Consider the following 22,011-nt stretch of genomic DNA (forward strand, 5'->3'; position numbering starts at 1 on the left):
CAGCACAGTGATGGATGACAAAATGAACTTGCTCTGTAGAGACTGCAGTATATGGATGCAGATTTAATTAAACGGTATTTACCTGCACTCTTAGATTTCAGTCTGGCTATTAAATCACCATACTTAAGCTCAGGCACCACCAAGGACTCTAGCTGGCCAGGAAAAGCTGCTTCATGGAGTGGGAAAAGCTTCAGATATACCAACATTCAGATTAAGTTTTCCTCTGATTGCTAACTAAAATGAAGAGAAGTGCCATCCGGCTCCATATGCTACCCGAGCACATCAGCTTCCTTGAAGCAGGCTGCCAGTCATTTTATGGCTAAGTGTGACTCTCCTGGAGACTGCTGATGTTCAAAATAAAAGGACATCTTTTATTTTCCTTGCTGATTGTTCTGGGTTTGGCTTCTTTTGTCCCCCCAAGAGAACTGGGCAACACGCTTGGCAATGAGCCGGGGTTTCTGTTTTAGCAACTATATGGAAAGAACCTACACAAAGATGTGTTTTTCTTCATTGAACTTGTACTGAGCCTTACAAACTACGGGGGTTAAAAACAGTGTATTACAGATCAGCTGAAGCTAAAATACCTGCTGCTCCTAACAAACCTCCCCATTTGCTGCTGGGCTCCAAACACACACATTAGCAGTCCCTCTTCAGGGCACCACAAGATTACATTATCAATTATGAAGTAGACTGCTTATGAATTGCTGCTATCCATTTGTGGCAAGTATGTTCCTTTGGCTTTATAAACCAACAATAGATGACAAATGATGTATTGTTGTGTCAACTGCATCTGGAAAGCCACAGGTATAAATCAGATGGTGCAACCCCACAGATAGGCATCTGTGCTCCTAATCATCCTTCCCCACTGTATTTGAGAGCATCACAAATGGCCCGAATGCTTTTGACTTTGCCAAATAATGTTCCTGCTGGGAACAGGGAGAGAATGAGGTTCTAACAAATGGATGAGGAGAAAACAAAAGTATATCCACGCACACTTGAGGAAAGTGGCAATATGGCACATTCAACACAGATTTCACCCTGGCTGCTATTCATCTCCCCTGTTTTTTAATACAAACACTAACTCATCTCACGACTTACTGATGGTCAGCTCTGATTTGACCTCGCTCCACTCTGTTGTGCAAGAAAAGAAAGCTGGAACACACACAGCTGCTGTCTGTCAGCTGACAGGGGGACATTTCTGAAGATAGGCCGATACATATACTTGAAGTTAATAAGATGGGTGAATGATGTGACTGAAAAAATGGAACCTAACCACTAATCTTTAAGTTTACATAAATAAAACCAACATACCTGTGGCAGGTCCGCCCTGCCTAACATGATGGAATTCTCCCAGTGTGAAAGGCAGAACCCACCCACTTGAAGAGTGGCTTCCATAAGACCACCTCCAAACACTCTGCTTTATCATGGGCTGCAAGTTCATTTGCCAAAAGGAATTCCACTGATGTGTTAAATCTCACACCAAATAAGTCAATGGAAAGGCCAGGAATAGCATCCAGTCCTTCCAAATCTGTGTCTTTTAACACAAAAACAGTTCCTCCCATTTGAATCACTGCCTTCTGAATCAACAGTCAACAACAGCACCAACAAAGAAAGAACACCAGCAAATGCCTAGAGAAGGTTTCTGCCTAGGAATCAGAGGCATTTTATCACCCACTGCTTCAATTCTGTGATTGTCACCTTTAGTTGTTCAAAATGTTCACGTGGAAGAGTAAAAGCATCTCTTCTCACTGTATGCAGCCTGGATGAACTGCATGATTCTCATTCATGAAAATGATGAGAAACCAGAAGGCACTTTCCAATTGGTTCTGCACACAGACAGACTGAAATCAAAAGCTGAGTTATTTTTACTCTAAGGGTCAGGTGACTTCATCTGCTTTACTCTTTAATTGCAAGCCACTCTGCACACTTCTTTAGCACAGCTCCTATATTGCCTGTGTAGTCAGTGTGCATTGGCACTTAGCAAAGTGCTCTCTAATGCCCCTGGTTTTTTTGCTTCTCATTTTGCTGATTGCCAGCTGAGATCTACTCATTGTATTAATCAAGAGAACACCAGATCTTACCAAGAAAGTCAGTTCAAGAATGTGACACAATTTCTTTACCAAGCAAAAAAGCCAAGAGGTCTAACACTTTGCTCATACAAGCGTGTGTACATACATGAGCTTGTGGTAAGAGGATATGAAGGTAAGCTACACCAAGAGACCCTGTAATCTACTGCAAACATACAATTGGACTCCCTGGTGTCCATTTCAGGACAACATCAGTAACTGGAGCACATGCATGGTAAATCCCTACGTCCCACACATCCTGTGTGTCACCTGTACATGGCTCAGGTCAACACTTAGTTCTTCATCCTGAATGTGCTGCAGCCTTAGACACGCTCAGCCTCCCCCAAAATACAGCTGCAGGGTTTCTGGGATGCTGCATGTAGCTTTTGGTTAACTACAACTATTCTAACATACTGTATATCAGCTGTTAAATGCTGGCATTAGTCCTTCGCATGGTTAAGAGCTTCTAACACTGTATTTCTCTCTCTTTCATCAAGTAATTGTGTATTGTTTTATTTTGCAGTGACACCTTTACTCTCCTAACACCAACGGAAAACTGTATCATATCAAGCAATAATACAATATAATAGCTAATCAGCTTCTTCTTACAAAATATTAACAAGCATTAAAGGCAGCTGCTACTTAAAGCAAATTACAAAAGCTTGCTTTGATCAAAGCATCTCCCTGCTTGTGTTGCAACAAAGGAGGATCTAATCAAAAGTGCCCTCAGAAGTTTTTCAAGTGTTATGTCAGAATCAAATGTGTTACAGCACGCCACACTTGACATACCATATTATACCTTCCAGGCAATAAAGCAAGAATATGAGATGAAGGCATTCAAAATGAATTTTCTTAAGTTTATTTCAAGATGGAATATGCTAAGTCCGTTTTGGGAGCTTTTAAGAGTATAATCTTGCTTATTATTCTAGTGATGAAAAATCTGTAAGTGGCCAGCTCTGTCACAAAGAAGCTTCCTCATATGTTTGTCATCAATCTTTTCAAGCAGCAGACAAAGTAAAGCCTTGAAATCTAATCAGAAGAGTTCCAAAACTGCACAAACCACCAGCTGAACTGGACAGAACAAGGAGCTACTTTAAAAAGCAGCGCCCACTACTCAGACATGATTTTATCCCACAGAGGAGGCTTTACACCTCACTTCTAAGGGAGGGAGAGAACACAAAACGGGCCTCGTGTAGGACTGCATTAGACAAAGGGTCAAAAGCCTGCTTTACAGATGGCTTATTTATTATCATTTTCTGCAATTTAATCCTAAAAGAAGCGTGTTTCGTGAAATCACTGGCAGAGCATCACTTACCTGTCGTGCACCCTGCAAAGAAGAGTGCTAAGCTAAAGGCAGTCCTTCAAACCATAGAGGAGCAGTTTAAAGCCTTACCCTATGATCCCAAGTCTTCACCTAGTAAGCATGGAAGCTGGGGGTCAGGGGACTGCTGCGATCACCCTGGAACTCTGATACAGAAGGAGAGGGAGGGAAGGATGGGAGCTGGATATGAAAGATAACCACCTGGGGGTAACATCCTGCCTTGTTAGAAGGGAACAAGAAGGAACTGGGTCTGCTTCTGGAGCTGGGATTTAGCACTGAAATTGGAAGCCAAACAGCACTTCTCCAGTACAAAAAACAACTCCGACAAAGCAAAGGCAGGCTGTTTGTGTGCAGCTATCATTTCCTACCTGTGTGTTGGAAGGACTGTATTACAACAGCCGGGATGTGTTTTCCCTAAAGACAAAAAAGCCTTCTACAAACTGTCACCCCGAGATCAGTTAAAGCACAGAGAAAAGGTAAAGACTAAACAGGAATGACGTAAAATGGCTTAGCTCACACACCAAACCAGAGCTTATAGTTTCACTAGGACACGCCAATCTAAGGAAGCTCTGGTGAATTAGGTCAGAATAACAAGAGTTGGCACTTTTTGAATAAGCACACAGCGACTGTCCAACTATCAGCTTCTGTAATGTGGATGAGCCTGATGAGGCTGCAGATCTCACAGTGCCTGCCTTGTACCCGAGCAGAGGCTCACAAGGAAAAGCTCCATCATCTGTCAGGAATCTCTGATTCAAGTTAGAATATCACATAATGCTTGCACAGTGCACAGGGCATTCTTTGCTGCTCATGCTCTTCTACCTTTAGTCTTCCTCTGGTTACAAGAAGCAGGTTTTAAGAAAAAGGAGCTCAATTAACACGCATGGAAAAAGCACCTGGATCCCAGCTGCTGGCCTCTTGTGACATTTTACCCTGCAACAGAACCTAACTGCCCCTCAGAACCAAAGCACAACCACGCAAAGAGACCAAACCTGCGTGAGGTACTGAGGAATCTGCAGTACTTTCCTCTTTATCAGCTCTAAGCTGATGTGCCTCACCAGCACAGGACTCAATTCAAACACAAGGGATGTGTTATTCTGTTGACTGTAGCAATGACTGCAAACACATTTGCAATTTCCCATTAAAAAAACTCACACAAATTAAATCAATGCTTACCTCGGCCGGGGAGAAAAGGCAAAACAATCACAACATAATATCTGTATAGAGCTGTCAAAGTAAAGGCTTTCCACCACTTCTGTGATTAAATTTCCTTTCTCTGTGACATTGGTGGTTTTGAAATGAGATGTATAAATAATTATTTTGAGTCTCATAGTTCATGAGACACTGAACAAAACATAACACCATTATTAACATCCTACTCTTAAAAAAGGCAGAACAGCATATGGGAAAGAAAGTCAAGAAAGAAAAAACTGGAATGATTAGAGGGGAGGAGGTAACAAGGTGTACTTGTAAGATGCAGAGTAGAAAAGAATCCATAATGGAAGGGAGGTAAGAACTGTGGCAGACACAGTGTGAGTCATTTCTCTGCGAGTACTGGCATTGAATGAGAACGTGTGGGACTGAACATCTTATGAGAAATAAAAGAGGGCTGGAAAACACAGCAGAAAAGACTGGGAGGACATGGAATAAACTCCGTCTTCAATAAAATATTGTCCGAGTGAGCTCCGAACTATAATGCAGTATTCTTCAATGCAGCCAAAATCAAAGGCACTCTTTTCAATCTTGGTTCCTTGAACCACAAGTTTTGCAAAAGAAATGCTGCGGGTCCTTAGTCTCCAACACCAACTAGAACAGTTGTGTTTAAAAGCAATGAACTCTTCATTAAATAACTCAATTACAACTATTTTCTACCAATTTTATAGGTAGCATCAATTACTGATAGGAAGCTCAAGGCGAAGTGGAAAAAAGGAGAGCAGAAGTGAAAAGTGCATTGTTTTTCTTAGGGTGAAGCAGGCTGAACACACAGGAGATGGATTCTGAGGCATTTACTCACAAGAATAGCATCATCCCTGCACAAACAGACATGCTGATTTCAATGAAAACTCAGAGCAATGCATTATTCAGCTCAGCTAATGGAATCAGAATCTGATTTAATTTGAATTAAGGATGTTTAAGGTGAGTGAGTAAGAAACAGAATAACAAGAAACAACCCAAAGCACAAAACACAACAACTCAATCTCTATGTTCATTGAAGTTCCACATCTCAGGTCCGAGCAAAGCACGGCAACGCTGCTTTTCATTGCTCATTCTAGTCTGGTTACTTGGCTTCAAAACACAGAACTAAAAGCAAGAGTGCCATCAAGCTCAGCCCCCTGAAAGGAACCATACTATTCCATCCAAATCTGCTTTATGAACTGATCAAACTGCATCTCAAAAGTCATTCATTATTTTGTCCCCATTATTTCTACCAGCAGGTTTGAGAACCCTACCACTACAGCACTTAATAACCTTCCTCTAATCTCCCCTCTAAATTTATTCATAGCCAGGTAAGGCTCATTCATTCTCATGCCACTGCTGTCCTTTCCCTTACACACTTGTTTTCCTCCTGGGTATTTAACCATGCTACATTTATAGCTAACACTCGGCACAGAAAGCCTCACCTGGCTAAACTAAATACACACAAACGTTTCATCTCTCCTCACACAATGAGCTTCGTACATCCCCAAACCACTGCATTTATTGCCATTTGATTTTTTTTGGGGGGTAGTCAGCTTTATACAGTGACATCAACGCATCCTGTGTCGATGAGAACTGACCTGCCCAATGTATTTTAGACTTCTTATTGGCTTTACGTGATGCCAAACTTCCCCATCGGTGACTACTGGCTCTTCAACTATCTGCATTCCCAACACATGGAAATTCAGGCACTCTGTGCCTTTTCAAGTCCACTTCAGATAGCTCACGTTTCAGTGTTCTCCCCACTGGATACCCCATGCAATCTGCAGTTGTTTAGGAGTACTGACATGGCAAACGGTGCTGTAGAGAAGACCCTTAGTGAAGAAAATCACCATAAAGAGCAACAAAACCTGAGCAAAAGTACAAAACTGAATTCCCTAAGTGTAGCATTTTAGTAATCTGCATAGGCTCCTAGAAAATGCTGGTCAAAACAATTAAAATAAAATAGCTTTCATAGATGGGTTACAGACAACCCCTTCTTCTATCAGAAGACAGCAGAGTGCTGCAGGGCTGTATGTTTAAATCATATGATCTGCTGTGATTCTTTGCTAACACAGACTTCGAGTAAACAAAAAAGAGAAGCAGCATGGATTTTAGTCAGACAAGGGGAAATATGAGGAACCACGAAGGTCACAGGGCGAAGAAAGAGAACCCAACAAGAGTGAGAACTGCTGCATACTGAGAGCTCATTTGCACAAACAGGCCAGACAGCAACAGATGGGAAGTGGGAAAAAGGGAGAGTGTTGACTAATGACACCTGACTGCCAGATGACCCTATGGGTTTCAGGGTTGGCACAGCACCTGAAAGCCTGCCCAGCAGCTGCTTGGAACTGCCCTCCTCCCTTCTCACATTTCACTGAGCAGACCAACCTTGGCCTTCTGCACTGCACAGAGACCCACAGATCACACAGCACCCCAGGGATGTGTTCTTCCAGCTCTGCCAGCCCTGTACCCATCAGTAGAGCTGAGTGCTGCGTGATGCTGCTGCTCTGCTCACTTCACGTTCCAGGGGCCATGTCCTCCTCCAGGGTTTCCATGTAATTTGGGATGGAAGGAGCTTGAGATATTATTCCCAGGACTCACTCACGGCTTGAGATGTGCCTCGGCAGGGTATTGTGAAAGGATATGAAGCGATGGCTGTTCCTGTACTTGATGTATGCTATGCCACTTTGTAAAATGGGGGAGGGTGGGTCTTAGCTTTAAACATCAATGCCTTGGCCATCCATTTTTTGTAGCTAACCAAACGGGACAATTTGCCTTATAAAGGGTGATACTGAAAGAAAGGTATTCACTAGAGGAAAAATGCTTTTTAATTTATGGGTATGTAGAAAAAGAGACCCAGCTTTTGTTTCTCAACTTGAGCAACTTAAAAATAGACAAATACATATATTTTTTTAAATAATAGTAAAAACAAAATGCTTTGGGCTGAGACATTTTATGCCAAGTCACAGTGCAGAGAGGAATTTTATGGTCGAGTTATAAACCTAAAAAATATGGCTTTATAATGGAAATCCTGACAGACCCTAGTAGGTGCTCCTATAATATCTTGAATCTGATTTAGGGGTGGTTTTCAATAATGCTTTCCCAAGCCAATCTGTTGGGGACTGCTAGGAAAAATCTAATGGCACTTCTCTTTCCCCAGTGGAGCAGAGCGTACTTGATGAGAGCACTGGTCTGTGCAGGCAAAGCTTTTGGGCTTTCATAGCCTGCAGCTGTCAGGTCCCCAATATCAGAGACCCTATAAATGTCAGTGCTAAGCGTACATTTCATTTAATGAAACAATAAATTGTCTATCTCTGTACAATAAATTGCCCATTTCTGTGCCTTTGCAATGGCTGATGTGATTTGTAAATGGCTGTTTTTCTAACCACCATGAATTGTGGAAGGGCTTTTGGGAACATGGGAATTCTGGGGGAGAAGGAAGTCATCAATGAGTCAGATTAGAACTAGAGAAAGGATGACTGCTACTCCTTAAAAAACCTTTCCGGACTGAAATCAAGACAAAAATCCCTCTTCACAGGCCCCTATGCAGTACAGCAGGGCACAGCTCACCAACACAGCAGGAAAGAAATCCAGCAGCCCTTGTGTTAGCAGTAAGCTCAGCACTCCACTGTCTGCTTTATCCCACATTCCCTGAGCGTTCCTGTCATTATCCCCACCCTCAACATTTCTCCCCCTTAAATTAAGCTGTCAGAGAGCCTCACGGTTAGCCTACGCGTGTCTTCTAGACACCCTCTGTAGTCAGTACAGAGACTCAGTCACACTCAGAGGTTGAGTCATTCCACCCAACTTAGCCATCATTAGAGCTAATGACCAAATAAATATATATATATATACATACACACACAACCATAAAACCTCAAATAACATCATATCAACATATTACAGTAGGTAGGATGGCTGTAGACAACCAAAAGTTTCACTATGAGAGAAATGAAGAAATCAAGGTCCTCCCCAAACCTTGTCAGAAGACAGGACAGTGTTGGAAGTGGTGACAGGCATGATGATCCCATGCTTGGTGTCTGATCACTGAGTGGCTACCAGCTAAAGGGAGCTGGGCAGCCAGAGGGGGGAGAAATGATGGCACTAAGGAACCATGGGAAAAAGAGGCCAACACAAAACTGTAGAAATAGGGGAAACAAAAATAACAAAAAGGAAGGAAAGAGAAATAGCAAAGTTGGTGAGCAGATAGTACGAGATGGAGGAAGAAAGAATGGAATGAAAGAGAGGAAGAAAACATGCTCTGCAGTTAAGCTAGTGAATTTTGCTGTGCGCTCCCTAAGGCTGTTCACAAAGAACTTGTCCTGCCAGCAAGCAGGTGTGGTAGAAAACATTTTAAAAGTGGCTAAAATGGTTTAAAACTGTTCAATGCTCCAAATGAAGTGACCAGTCAAAAACTGGGGAGGGATGAAACTGCAGGAAATTCTCCATATATATGTATATAACCATGTGGGAAAAGGAGGAATACTGTGCTGGCCAATGAGACGTGCAATTAAAGCGTAGAGATGCTGTAATTATTTTCAGTGGTATCCAGTTCCCTGATTCATTAGGAGAATTCTTTCCAGAAAGAGCATGAAGCGGCCACAGGGAGAACTGCCCGCCCTGACCCCACGTCTTGGTGCAGCAGCCTTGCCGGCACACAGTGCGCCCACGTCAATCTGAGCATGGTGGGTCACACACAAGGACCAAAGTCCTCACCTTTATTCCTTGCCTTTGATGGAGGACTGGAACTTCTTCAGCCTCTCACAAAACCCAAAGCATTCCAGTTGACCACAGAAGGAAAGAAACCTGCCACCTTCTAACAGTGAGAGGATTCAGAATACCTATGCAAGGCCCTTCTGAGTTTTGTCACAAAGGTTTCTCAACTTGGTACGAACCCTTCCAACCTGGCAGGCCACCCAGCACGGTACCAAAAAACATCCTTCACGTGGGCAGGGTTGGGTAATTCCCGTCCGAGCCTTGGTGGCACTCCCTCCTTCAAGGCCAGCTCCCCAGGAACACCTGAAGAAATGGTCTTAATTTCAAGCTGCCATCTGTGGGCACCCAAGCTTTCCAGCAAAGCAGAGAAAAGTCACAACAAATAGGAATAAGAAGAGAAAACTGCACTAAGGGATTCAGGAGAGTGAAACCATATTTTCCCCACCTATTTTGATTTTGCTTCTCCGTGCAATTAACGTCTTGTTTCAATATGGCTTTAATTTCATAGCCCTTGGTTTAGATCCTACTCTTCTATACACCGCACTTCCTAACGGAGCAGCCCCATTAGTAAACTACATTTATGCTAATGGACTTGCTTGCAGTGATAATTATCACAGCCCTTAGCCCCAGTCCTTGCCAGTGTGAGCACGTCAGGAGTGGTTGGTATAGCATTATAATTAAACAATTAGCCTTGTCATGGCACAGAGCTCTGGGAATAGAGTCATCTTGAAGCTTAGAATGTGGACAGCTGATAGATGACTGTCATTAAGCTCTGTGTTCGTTCAGTGATGGAATAGTAACTGAGCTGTAGGGGAGGCTTCCTTAATGAAGAAGAAGGACCTTGAACTGCAGCCACTATCCTCCACCTCTTCCCAACCTGTCCAGGCATCCCTGCTGCCTCCCACTTCACATAGCTTCTGTCCATCTTCCACCCCATCTGCAGGAGAATTAACAAAAGCTGTCTCTAGCAAGTCAGTCTTCATCCATCACGCTGTGATGGAGAAAAAGGGCTCTGCTCCTCACGGTGCAGCCGAGTGGACCTCCTTTGCCTCCGGCCCTCCCCTGTTCAGAGCCTCTCTCACCCAGTACGCGAGGAGCGGAACCAGTTTAATGTCGGATGTGAGGTGAGCTCCGTACCAGCTTCTGGGTCAGCTTCTCAATTGCATAAATCAGCATAGAGTCTTTGAATTTCACATAGCTTGCAAATTTACATCCAGCTGAGAAGCACTGCCCCGGGCAATAATAAAAAACGCCTTTCTAAAAAGCCTAGTGTGGAAAGAGGCTTCAGGAGCAGAGAGGCTATCCTTCTTGCCAAGAGAAAAGCAGAAGGCCGTGGAGGTCTGAATGTGACCTGGCTAAAGGGGGAGAGAAACAGTGGCAGAAAGGAGGTGGTGTGACAGCTCTGCAAGAGTCTGCGTGTGGACGGCTCCTGTAGGCTCCCAGCTGCTCATCTGCACTGCTGGCAGAAAATCCTTGAAGGGAGCAATGAGTACAAACGCTCTGGAGTAACACGCACCAGACACAAAGACATGCACCTGCACTTCCCCTCAGAAGCATCACTACAACTCTCCCTTTTTCCTTCCTACAGTGTTTTCAAACTCTGTTTTCCTGTATACCTGGATAACTGATGCAGTGCTTTGGTTAAGATAATTTGAGAATCCTCTTATATTGAAAAGGTATAAAAAGTAATCTCCTTGAGTACTTGATTTCTTTTCCATTACATTCCATTGTACCATTTACCTCATTATTATTCTGAGATGATGTGAATAAATTACAACAGTTCAGAACAACAAAACCATGTCTGCGTGCCCAAAGGAGGAGATGGAACTGAACCAGGGGCACCAGCCAAGCTTGCCATCCAGTGAATCTACTGAGAATTTGCTAGATTATCTTACGAGATTTGATCCTCAATCAGTTCTCAGACTCTCAATCAGTCAACACCATGGGTACTCATGAAGCATTACTCCACCCTTCTATTCTTAAGGCCGCCAAGCTTGCCACACTTACCCCCAGCTCCAGGAAGAATCTTGATATGATGACTGAAAGGGTGGTCAGGCACTGGAATGGGCTGCCCAGAGAGCTGGTGGAGTCACCGACCTTGGAGGTGTTCAAAGAATGTTTGGATGTTGAGTTGAGAAACACGGTTTAGCGAGAACCAGTGGTGATGGGTGAATGGTTGGACTGGATGATCTTGTGGGTCTTTTCCAACCTTAGCGATTCTATGATATGCAAAGATAGTTTACTTCTCTCCTGGATGACAAGCTCCACATAAAGTCCCTGGAGTTAAGCTCAGCCAAAGCCTGAGCTAAAAGGTTAAACGTTCAATTCCTAAGCAAGACAATACTCATGCAAGCAAAACAGAAAGTGATGCCTTGTGTATCTGCAAAGCAGAAGGGAAGAGCCCCCCTAGACACAGCTGCTGTCTAACAACCATAGTTTATGCAGAATGCTTGGGGGCTACTCTATTTTTATAACTTTCATCCATAAAATAAGAAGCTAGAGCTTCTGGAAAGAGAGCACAATTACCCTGCAATGATATAACAGAATAAATTCAACACAATCTGGATAAGCAAGAAGAAAAATCATCCAAGCTTTCTTCTCAATAGCCAGTAGATAATAGTTAATAACTGCCCTGTCGTCAACCTTCAGAAACGATCCCCAGAGCCATATGCAGGTTGGCAACCAAGCACAGCACCTAACTAGTTTTTGCATCTAGTTTTACAGAATTAGAGACATATGGAAATGAACAGTCTGGCAGAACAAGTGAACTCTGAAGCAATGACTTCAATAAATAAAAGTCTGCACGCTGGCAGATGGAGAAGAGCGCAGCAGGGAGGAACTGTATTGCAGCAGCAACTTGATTTTAAATGATTCACAAAAATCAGTCTGAACCTCAGATCCAAGGCTTTCCCAACTCCTTCCGTCCTACTCTTGGCTGAGGAAAATTCCATCCTGAGGGGATGTAGAGGTTTCTAACCAAGGACAGATACCAGGAGGTCTTTCAGGGAGACCAGGAGATCTCTTTTGCTTCATACTACGTTGCTAATCACATTTTAGGTATCTTGCAGGAAGATACAACCAATCGCTCCCACAAGTCTAGAAAAGATGCAGAGATGTATTCTCAAGCCATGTGATGGAACACAGGATGTGATCACAGTGGATACAGGTACATGGGACACACAGACTTTTCTCTTGGTGAGCAGCAGCTTGAGATCAGCGCAAGTGCCACCTTCCGCATTCATCCTCTAGAGACTGCTCTATCTGTAGGCAAATTGAATCTGCCCTATTCACAGGCTGCAGACTGATTCCTAATCACTGTTAAATATGACAGATGAGTGGAAGACAAACATCACTACTCCCTCACTGCTCCACGTTCTGTGATAAGGGGAATCCTTGCCTGGTGATCTCAAAGACTATCCTCCCCAGCACTTCTGAAAAAGCTTTTAGTACATGTCCCATAGCCCCCATTCACATTACTATCTCCTCCCATCAGAAAGTGCAGTGCAACACAGAGAATTCTGTGAAACGTTCTATGCACATCCCTACATCTTTCTACTCTCCAGTGAAAGATTCCTGTATAATAATTATGTTCAACCTACGCATAAAGACGGGGAAGATTTTTCACCACCAACTGTAACTTGAGGTCATTAAAGAGGAAAACAAAGACTTAGAGGAACACTTTAATGCCTTCAGTCTACTTCTGCAATAAGATTGCACCATGGTCTGCGAGGTGTGACTTTGTCAATGCTAATGAGCCTTTCCTACCAAATACCACTGGGATTCATGCAAAAGCAGCAAAATACAGAACATCCAGTTTGATAAGTACTGATTCTCTTCACGCCCAGTACCAACCAGTGCAGTATAAACAAGGGAAGGGAAAGAGACATTTACTAAGAAATCAAGGAAAACAAAATCAAAACCAAACGATGATGGTCCAGTGCGAACAACTCTGCTCTAAGTACTAACTACTGCACCTGTTCAAGACCACAGTCACTTGTGCTGTGCTCCAGACAGTCACAGAATGGCTTAGGTTGGATGAGACCTTAAAGATCATCCAGTTCCAACTCCCCTTGCCATGGGCAGTGTTGCCATCCTCTAGATCGGGCTACCCAGGATCCCATCCAGCAGTCTCACTGGGCAACCTGCTCCAGCACCTCACCACTTTGAGTAAAAAACTCCTTCCTAACATTTAACCTAAACCTCCCCTCTTTAAAGCCACTCCCCCATGTCTTCTATCAGCCTACATTAAGAAGTAGTTTGCCTCCCTGCCACTTATAAGCTCCACTGGAAGGCTGCAATGAGGTCTCCCAGGATGGTGTCCCTTCCTTCTATTGTGTCAACTGCACCACTCAGCTTGGTATCATCAGCAGTCTTGCTGAGGGTTCATGCCATTTCCCTATGTCATTAATAAAGATGTTGAAGAGTACCTGAGCAATCCCTGGTGGACAGCACTCATGACCAGCCTCCAGTTGGACACTGAACCACTGACAACATTCCTCCGGTTAAGACAATCCAACCACTTATCTATCCATCAACTAGTCCAACCTTCAAATCTGTATCTCACCAATTCAGTGAGCTAACAGAACTTCACTAAGCTTCTCTGCAGAATAGGCCACCTTCTACTATACGGCATCTGTTTCTCTTCCTAACAGTCCATCAATTACTATTACACGTATGATCTCACTTCTTTGTACTGTTTGGTTACTGATACATATCCATCATGGCTCATCATCTCAGAACTCAAATAACTACCATACTTCACCTCTTTCTCCCACATCATACACAAGATCAAGAAAACCAGCATGCAGAGATTTGTGGAAGAGTGAACTGAAGCCATTCATAAGAGGAAACAGTTTAGAGCCAAGGAGTGGTTTCTACCAGCCCTCCCAGCCTCTGCTATGGAATAGGGCAACTCTGCTTCACTGATCAGCTGTGCAAATCAAGCCCAGAGCAAAATATGCACGGCTTTTAGAGTAATGAGTCAATGGACATATGTACCCACAAATAGAAAGGTGGATCATCTTTTCACGTACAGCACAGTGTAAATGTTTTGAAATAAACAATAATGGCCACTATCAATCAAGAGAGTGGAAAACAGATGGGAAGGAGGTTCTGTTGCAAGAAAGGACTCAAACAGGAACATGAATTTTCTCCCTCTGCCTTCCTTGTTCTGATAACAGCCCTAGATCTGCTCTTACAAGTCTCCAGATACACGCAATTCCCATCATTGTGTTCCAATATACTGTGTAACTCTGGCTGCTTTACCACTACAGTACAACAGAATCACAGGTAATCTCACCTACAAAATGCTGCAATTTCAGAATGTGAATTGTATTTTTGCCTCTGTTAAGTTATTTCAATTTGTTTTTCTTCCTAAATTACTCCCTCCCTTCTCCCCAGCCAAACTCTGAAAGTTTTACAAGTCAGCTGCAGACTATATCTAAGCCTCAATCCCTCTATCAAGCATTATGAACATTTCATCTACTGTCATCTTCAGACTGATTTGACAATGGATGTAATCCTGGGCAAAAAAAAAAAACAACCCTATTAATGATGAACAGCAAACTCTTTCCTCACCTGAACAGAACTAAAATCAGACAAAATCTAGAACTAGATGAATCCCCTGCCCTTTTTTTCCTTCTTCCCTTTGTAAGAGAACAAGTATTTAAAAGTAGCACATGTACTGAATTGGCTGCCATTCTATCCAGCAAAACAATTGCTGAATCTCCTGGTTCCTCTCCAGTGTTAGAAGTTCAACTTGAATCAAGATTCCTTAATGGATATTGTAGCAAATTCACTTGAGGTTGCAGATTTAACATACCAGAGCAGCGTGTAGCATACGTTCATGTGGAACAAGCAATTCTCATCAAAATAATCTAAAAAATTACTACTTTTTAAGTAATTCTTAATTAAAAGTGGGTTCCAGATTCTCATTCACTGTGCACAATCCTGGCTGCACAAAAGATCCTTTTAAACTGATAAAAATCATGGCCTTCTACACTCCTGGATCCCATCACCTTTTGCAACTTCCTATCTGTAACTTATTAGTACAGCACTGAGAATCTAAACATAGGCAAAAGCATACGGCCACAGTGCAAGGATTGCACTGGGACTGGTTTTACAACCGGTTCTGCTCCTCCACCTCAGCTGAAGCAGCCTGTAACAGCACAGTAAGGGCTTAACTCTTGCTCCTAAAACTCCCCTGGAAGGCTTAGAGCATTATTACACCACAGCAGGTAAAGCAGGGTCCAGCCTGAGCTCTCTCATTGTACAAAGGCAAGTGAGATGACCCTCCAGCCTCAGCTGTTATGATGGGTCTTAAGCAGCAGAACCACAGAGGTGACCAAAGGAATGACATGAAGCAAGTACTTAACTTGTAAGCAGTGTAGGGGCAGACAATTGATCGCATATCAGAATTTAACTGGCAATGCAACTTTAGGAAGGTTGAAAATACGATCAGGTTAAACCAGTATCTATGAGTGATCAACGTCGGAAGAGGCTGGAAAACCTTTCTGTGCTCTGCCCCAGAAACCATACAGGGAGCTTTTTCCCTCACCCTTTTTTCCTCAAATGTCCTCTGTTACCATGGGGTTGGAACAACAGCCAAGAAAAACATTGCTTTATGTATTTATAAATAATCCAGACGACACAAAGGCAGACAAAATAGCACATATTTCAAAGACTACCCAACCTTCCTGGAAACAGAAACATTTCTGAAAAATACACACACAAAAAGAAGCAATCCTATTGTTAGTTATGAAAGTGGAAAAAAAAAAAAGAACAGCATCCATTACATACCTTTGCTATTTGGACACACCAGTTTAGCAGAAGCTGGGAGCCAATGTTGTCCTTATGTTCATGAACATAATCCAACAGGCAGCCATGAGGCATCAGCTGAGTGACGAGCTGGATGGTTGGGCTCAAGCAGACGCCCAGGAGTCTCACCAGGTGTGGGTGATCCATGCTGGCCATGATGAGAGCTTCCTAAAACAACAGAAGTGACCCAGTTACTCCAGTATGCCTAAGGACTCTACGCAGATTTCCCACAGAGCACCTGAAGGGAATGCCTGTTGTCTATCCAGTGCAAGACATGGCTAGGCAACATCCAGTGTGATGTTAGATGTAATGAGCCCCAAGCAATGGGGGTCAGATGATCCACACAGATGCTGTGAAGGCTCAGATCAAAAACCCTGCACTGCCTTACATTCCCATCCCGTTACATGGCCCCAGAACCAAAGATGTGTGACACACCTGACTTATGCCTAAAGGTCTCCTTAAAAACATGGAAACAAAAACTTTGTTTCTTGAACGCATTTTTCCATCTGATAGGCAACCAAACTATACCACTCACCTGTAGTAAAGCCCCCAGTTCAAGTCTTCTCTGGTACGATCTTTGATCAAGCTGTGCTAATATGGTTTAGTGGATCAGAAACCTTATGCTTGGTATTTTACAGGCTTAAGCATTACATCTAACTAGAAATACTCAATGTTGGCTACAGTCTGCAGTCCTAAGGTGCCACAGACAAGCAGCACGAGAACTCCTTATAAAAAACCCTGCACATCTGTTTGCACAGGTAAAGCTGTCATCACAAGCAACTGGCACGGAAAAAAATGCAAAGAGAAAGCTTTTCACCCTCATTCACTGCACTGAGTCCTTCATTTCACCACTCCATCATGGCAATGGAACAATGAAAAGTGAGATGAAGCTGCAGCTTCGTAAAGCTATTTTGGTTCTCTTTCTCCAGAAAACCTATCCGACATTCTTCTGACAATTTAACAGCTATAATAGTGCCAAAGAAAGACAGAAAGAAAGAAAGGATAAGAAAAATTTGGCATCAGAGGAACATAGCATCCCCTTAAGTCTTTTTTTTCTTCCCTGTATTAAGGGGAAAAAGTCCTGGCAAGTAGGCAGAGTTTGTACTAAAGGAAATGGCTCATCATAGTACAAAGAATACTTGAAACCAAATTGCAGACTATTTGCATAATACTTCCCTTTCTTTCCCCCTTTTTTTTTCCTGTTGAAATCAAAGAACGAGACACTAATTGTAGGTTCCCTCCCCCCCAAACAAGAAAAGAACAGATGGCCTCCATTAGGGGGAACATCTCCTCCTTTCTTCTTTCTGAAACTTATGTGAAAAAAATATGTAAATCAACAGGGCCTACGTGATGGGATGACTGGAGGAGGGGCTCTAAGGGAGATTCCAATCTAAGTGAGATAAGGAATCATCATTTAAGAACATTTGCTCCAATTAAAACGTAGTTCTCTCTTATTCAAATAATGTGTGTGGCGTCTCTTTGAAGTATTTTTAGTCTCCTCTGCTGTCATCAGAAAATGTCAATGAAGGCCACCAGAATGGATTCATGTTGACCTGATGCATTATCAATTTTTGGAGAGCAAAAATTACTTTGTTTCATTTTCTTCCCCTTTAATTACACACCATTCCATTTTCCCCTGCAGATGCACAGGGAGGTAGTACTTGCTGCCCTCCCTCTGACCAAGTGAAGTTAGTCTTTCCAGAACTGGCAGTGGGAGTACTCTGCCCTGTAATGAGGACTGATTAGAACACAGACAATATATTGTTTTTGCTTACTAAGGGACCAGATGGAAAGCTTTGAAGCATGTGCTCCATTAGACTCCAGCTACTCGCCATTTATAAGACTGAGTTCAAAGGAAAGATACTTCTGCACAATAAAAAAACCATGCAGTGCCATTTGTCTCATTCTGATGTCACAGGAAAGCATACACCCTTCCAATAGTTTTGGGCAACGGTGCCAGAAAAAATAAAAAATATTCTTAATACAGCATTATGGACTGCCCTGCAATAAACTAAGAGCCACAACAGAGCGGAGAAGCCTTCATTATAGACCTAAGTTACTAATGGATAGTAATTCAGCATCAATCCTGGCTTCACGTATTTATCCTCATTAGTAACAGTATTGTTATTTTTATTACACTACCATCTACAGGAGAACCAGATTCAAGGTTATGCCTATCCAGCACAGAATAAGCAAAGCAAAAGACATTCTAATTGTTCTTCTGGAGTCTAATCAGACAAAACAGACAAACAACAACAGACACATTATCACTTAGCAGCATTTAAAAATCTGCTCAGCAAGTAGAGAATAGCAGTTTCCTTTTTAAAATCCATTTGGACACTGAAGACCTTACAGCCACAACTCCATGGCACTTCCACACTTAGCAGTGTGGTTCCTACTTCCATTTTGGAAGGTAAGGCACCTCAGTGAGAGACCTGACCACCTGATGCTGCTACCTTTGGGAACTCGTCTGTAGTGTCCCGTATCTTTTGGCTGCCTTGTATCTGCAGGTCTTGTCTCAGTGCTCAACAGGAAGAATCACACGGATGACTTTGAAGAGGAACACAGAAAGGCCTTGATATGGCAGGGAGCTCAGCAGGACCACTGCTGTGCCAACACAGCCTCACCACAGAGCATACAGGTGACTTCAATGGAGCCTTCTGAGTTCGACTCAGTATTGTACTGCCCAGATATCAGATTTTTAACAGACAAATCACACATCCTGTTGGTCATTCCTCTCTTCTGCTCCTTTCGAATGTGTTTAAATGATCTCTACCATGTGCATTAAGCTTAGCACCTGTGATTTATATCTACAACCCTGCATTAACCAGCAACAGGCATGTTATTTTTTTTAATGCTGTACACTGATCCTTCTGGCACACGCATTCACTAACACAGTACAGCACCCAACAAGAAAGGAGAGCGTGTAGGCCCCAGTGAGCCACCACCAGCCCTATGACCGATTCCTTCACAAAGGTCTGAGGAGGTGAAATCGCTGAGACACAAAGGCCAGAAGCAGCCTTCAGAGCACCCATCATCAGACCAGCCAAAATACACTTAGACAGGTAGAGTTGGCCACCAGGGTACACATACACACGTAGCTCCACCTCGGCTAAAAGCATCTGTCAACGCAGATGATGAAAGGAATTAGCCACTCACTTCTCACAGGTCACCCGAGTCACCTTCATTCCTCAGGTTGCTTTGAAAATCACAGCTAAAACAGCTTCTTGATCTACCCTCTGCACTGCAGCCATGTTTGAAGTATCTTTAATTTGAGTGCTCTTTCTTGAAAGAGAACTGAAAATCCAACTAAAGCAAGATTTCTCTTTCGGCTTTCTGTGGTGAGGAAGAAAGAACAGCCCTTAAGACTGTGAGAAGGTGCACTGTGGTACTGCTGACACCTACAGCACATCCGACAAGAGGGCGTTCAACTTCCCGCTCTGCCTCTCTGAGGTGGTGCCATTAACGGCTATAGCTGCCAAGTGAGCACGAAGACCAGCTGACATGCTGGTTCCTAAAGACCACGCCTGGATGCTGCCTGTGTTTCTCTGATCACTGAACTTGTAAGCCACTGGATACAATGAGGTGCCTGGGCTACTACTGGTAAAATAATGCCATGCTGATGGCCACGTTGAAGATTTATTCTCTGTCCAGAGTGGTCCAGGACACAAACCTCCCCCAGCACCAACTTTTCCACTACTGTACCAGGAAGCAGTTCAGAATGTGGCCAAACTTCCCTGGCCAGACTATTCCCAAGGTGCCAGATGGCATAAAGGCAATGAAGAGCCAACGGGGAGCAGTCCCCCTGTCACGTATAAAATGATGCTCTAATGACAAAACGAACATCTAAATTGGTCAAGAGACTTTCCCTCAGCTGCTTATGGAGGGCATCAATCCTGTCCCACAGGCTTGCTGCCCCAGCACAGCAAGCTGAGAGCACATTTTACTGCTCCAGATGAGCACACACACCTGAGAGCTCAGTAAGCAGGGCCAAAGGCTGAGAAATCTTTGGTTTCCCAGCCTTCTAACTGTTCTTGCCAAAAAAAATACCCCAAAACGAAACAAAAGAAACTGAAGAACAACAATGCCCGGCTTTTGCTCATCATTGTTGAGGAAAGTTATTAAAAGCTTAATTCTTCATGTCTTATGCATTTTTCTGAAATCACAAACGGTGCCACGGTAACAGAAGAGAGACTGCTGTAAATACACTGCTTTTTTCATTCATTTTACAACACTCCTAATGGCCAGGGCAAAAACCTGTCTGGATTGCACGTCTGACCTGCTTCAGGACAGATCCAACTTGTTTTCAATGCATATTGTTTGTCTGCTTGGCCCTACAGACTTCCCAGGTTACAGCCAGCTTAGCATATGCAGCCTGCACAAACATTTAAGTTGAGACAGCACAAGACACATATTCAGAACTGCACAAGCCCATGTTTATCCTATGACAGCAATACCCGTTGCTTTACTTCCTATGTACTTCCTATGCCAGACACTGTTTTCAACTGCTTTACAGCACAACTCAACGTACAACCCCTTGGTGTTCGTCTCTCGCCATTCAGGCAGATCCTCTCTGCAAACCTTCTTTAGAAGCATCTCAGCCATTTCTGACCCCGAACTGATAGATGCAGCATCAGGAACCAGCAAAGGCTACCTGAGTCCTACGCAGGAACAGCAGCAAGCTGAGGGAGGAACACCATCATTAGCTACCACAACTAGTTTTCCAGGAACTGCTCTGTAGCCATTAGAAGCAGATGCATTAAACAGCACTTTTGGGCAGAAGTTTTATTTGGGGCCTGATGACAGCTTATATAACCTGATTTACTGGTAGGTGATGCAGTCAACAGCACTTGAATGCTTCCAGGGCAGGTTCAGCTCTGAGGTTACTACTGCAGGCCTGAGCCACGTGCTTCAGCTTGACTCAAGAGTGCAATAGCACGGCTTGCAATAAAACATGTTTCTGGCACCTTGCTGCCCATAGAGACCGTGACAACACAGAGGTCACATATAACATTCTCTTAACTTCTCACTGGAGAAACTGGACTTGGGAGCAAATGAAGAAACGTATTAAACAAACAAACCCTTCTACATATCCACACCCACATTCCAAGCATGCAAGTGTGATCAGTACTTCCAACAGGCACAGCTTCATCTACAGCTGTTGCACAGAAGCCCAGCAGTGCACATTCAGGGCCAAAGCCTACATTCACAGTGCTTGGCAGGCACAGCACGAGCTCTGAATCAAGGCCCTTCTCATCTCTACCCACTGTCTCCTTGAGACCTCCCCCAGTGCTTGCTTTGCTTTAGGAAGCTGTGTTAAAGAAGCTACATGTGAACAAATAGAGACCATAACAGTATGAGTCTTCTGAGACGTGTTTCCTCAGAGCTCAGACAAACTCTTATGATTAAAGAGACTACAGGTTTTGACTGGTTGGTTTTGGGTATTAAAGAATTGATACTTTCACTTCCAAAGTTTTCAAGCTCAGTTTCCAACAAGGAGCTTGACAGAGACCCCTTTGTTAGGGAGCAGTCACCACGTACTCAGACCAGAGTACAAGTGCCTAAATGGTGAGATTTACTCCTTCTCTGGAGGTGCCATGTCTTTAGATGTGCTGCATTTCCCAGTGCAGTTGCAGCCACTGAGGCTGCCTGTCACAGCACTTGCACACAGCAGAGGCTAAGCAGTCCTGTTGACTCAGCACTGGAGGCTCAGCCTGCACTCTTGATGCTGAATTCAAATGCATGCAAATATCCCTGTGTGATTTAAGCCTATGAAAGAGATGCCCCACATTCCTCCAAACACTTGAAAGTAGCACAATTCAGTGACCTTAAAGCTCTCCTTCTGAAGGTGATAATTACAGTCTGATGGATCAAACACGCCGTATCCACCTTAGAAGAGCAGGATGTCCTACTCAC

General features: G+C 43.5%; 1 protein-coding gene across 8 annotated transcripts in view; it reads right to left on the minus strand.

Annotated features, from left to right (window-relative positions):
• Positions 1-22,011, minus strand: part of ERBB4 (erb-b2 receptor tyrosine kinase 4) — a 491,485-nt gene that overhangs the window by 71,929 nt on the left and 397,545 nt on the right. For all 8 annotated transcript variants that reach the window (XM_015289117.4, XM_015289115.4, XM_015289118.4 and 5 more), the window contains 1 exon segment: positions 16,078-16,263. In XM_015289117.4, coding sequence (XP_015144603.1) covers positions 16,078-16,263 — 186 coding nt within the window.

This window comes from Gallus gallus, chromosome 7 (genome assembly GCF_016699485.2).
Source record: "Gallus gallus isolate bGalGal1 chromosome 7, bGalGal1.mat.broiler.GRCg7b, whole genome shotgun sequence".
Taxonomy (NCBI): Eukaryota; Metazoa; Chordata; class Aves; order Galliformes; family Phasianidae; genus Gallus; species Gallus gallus.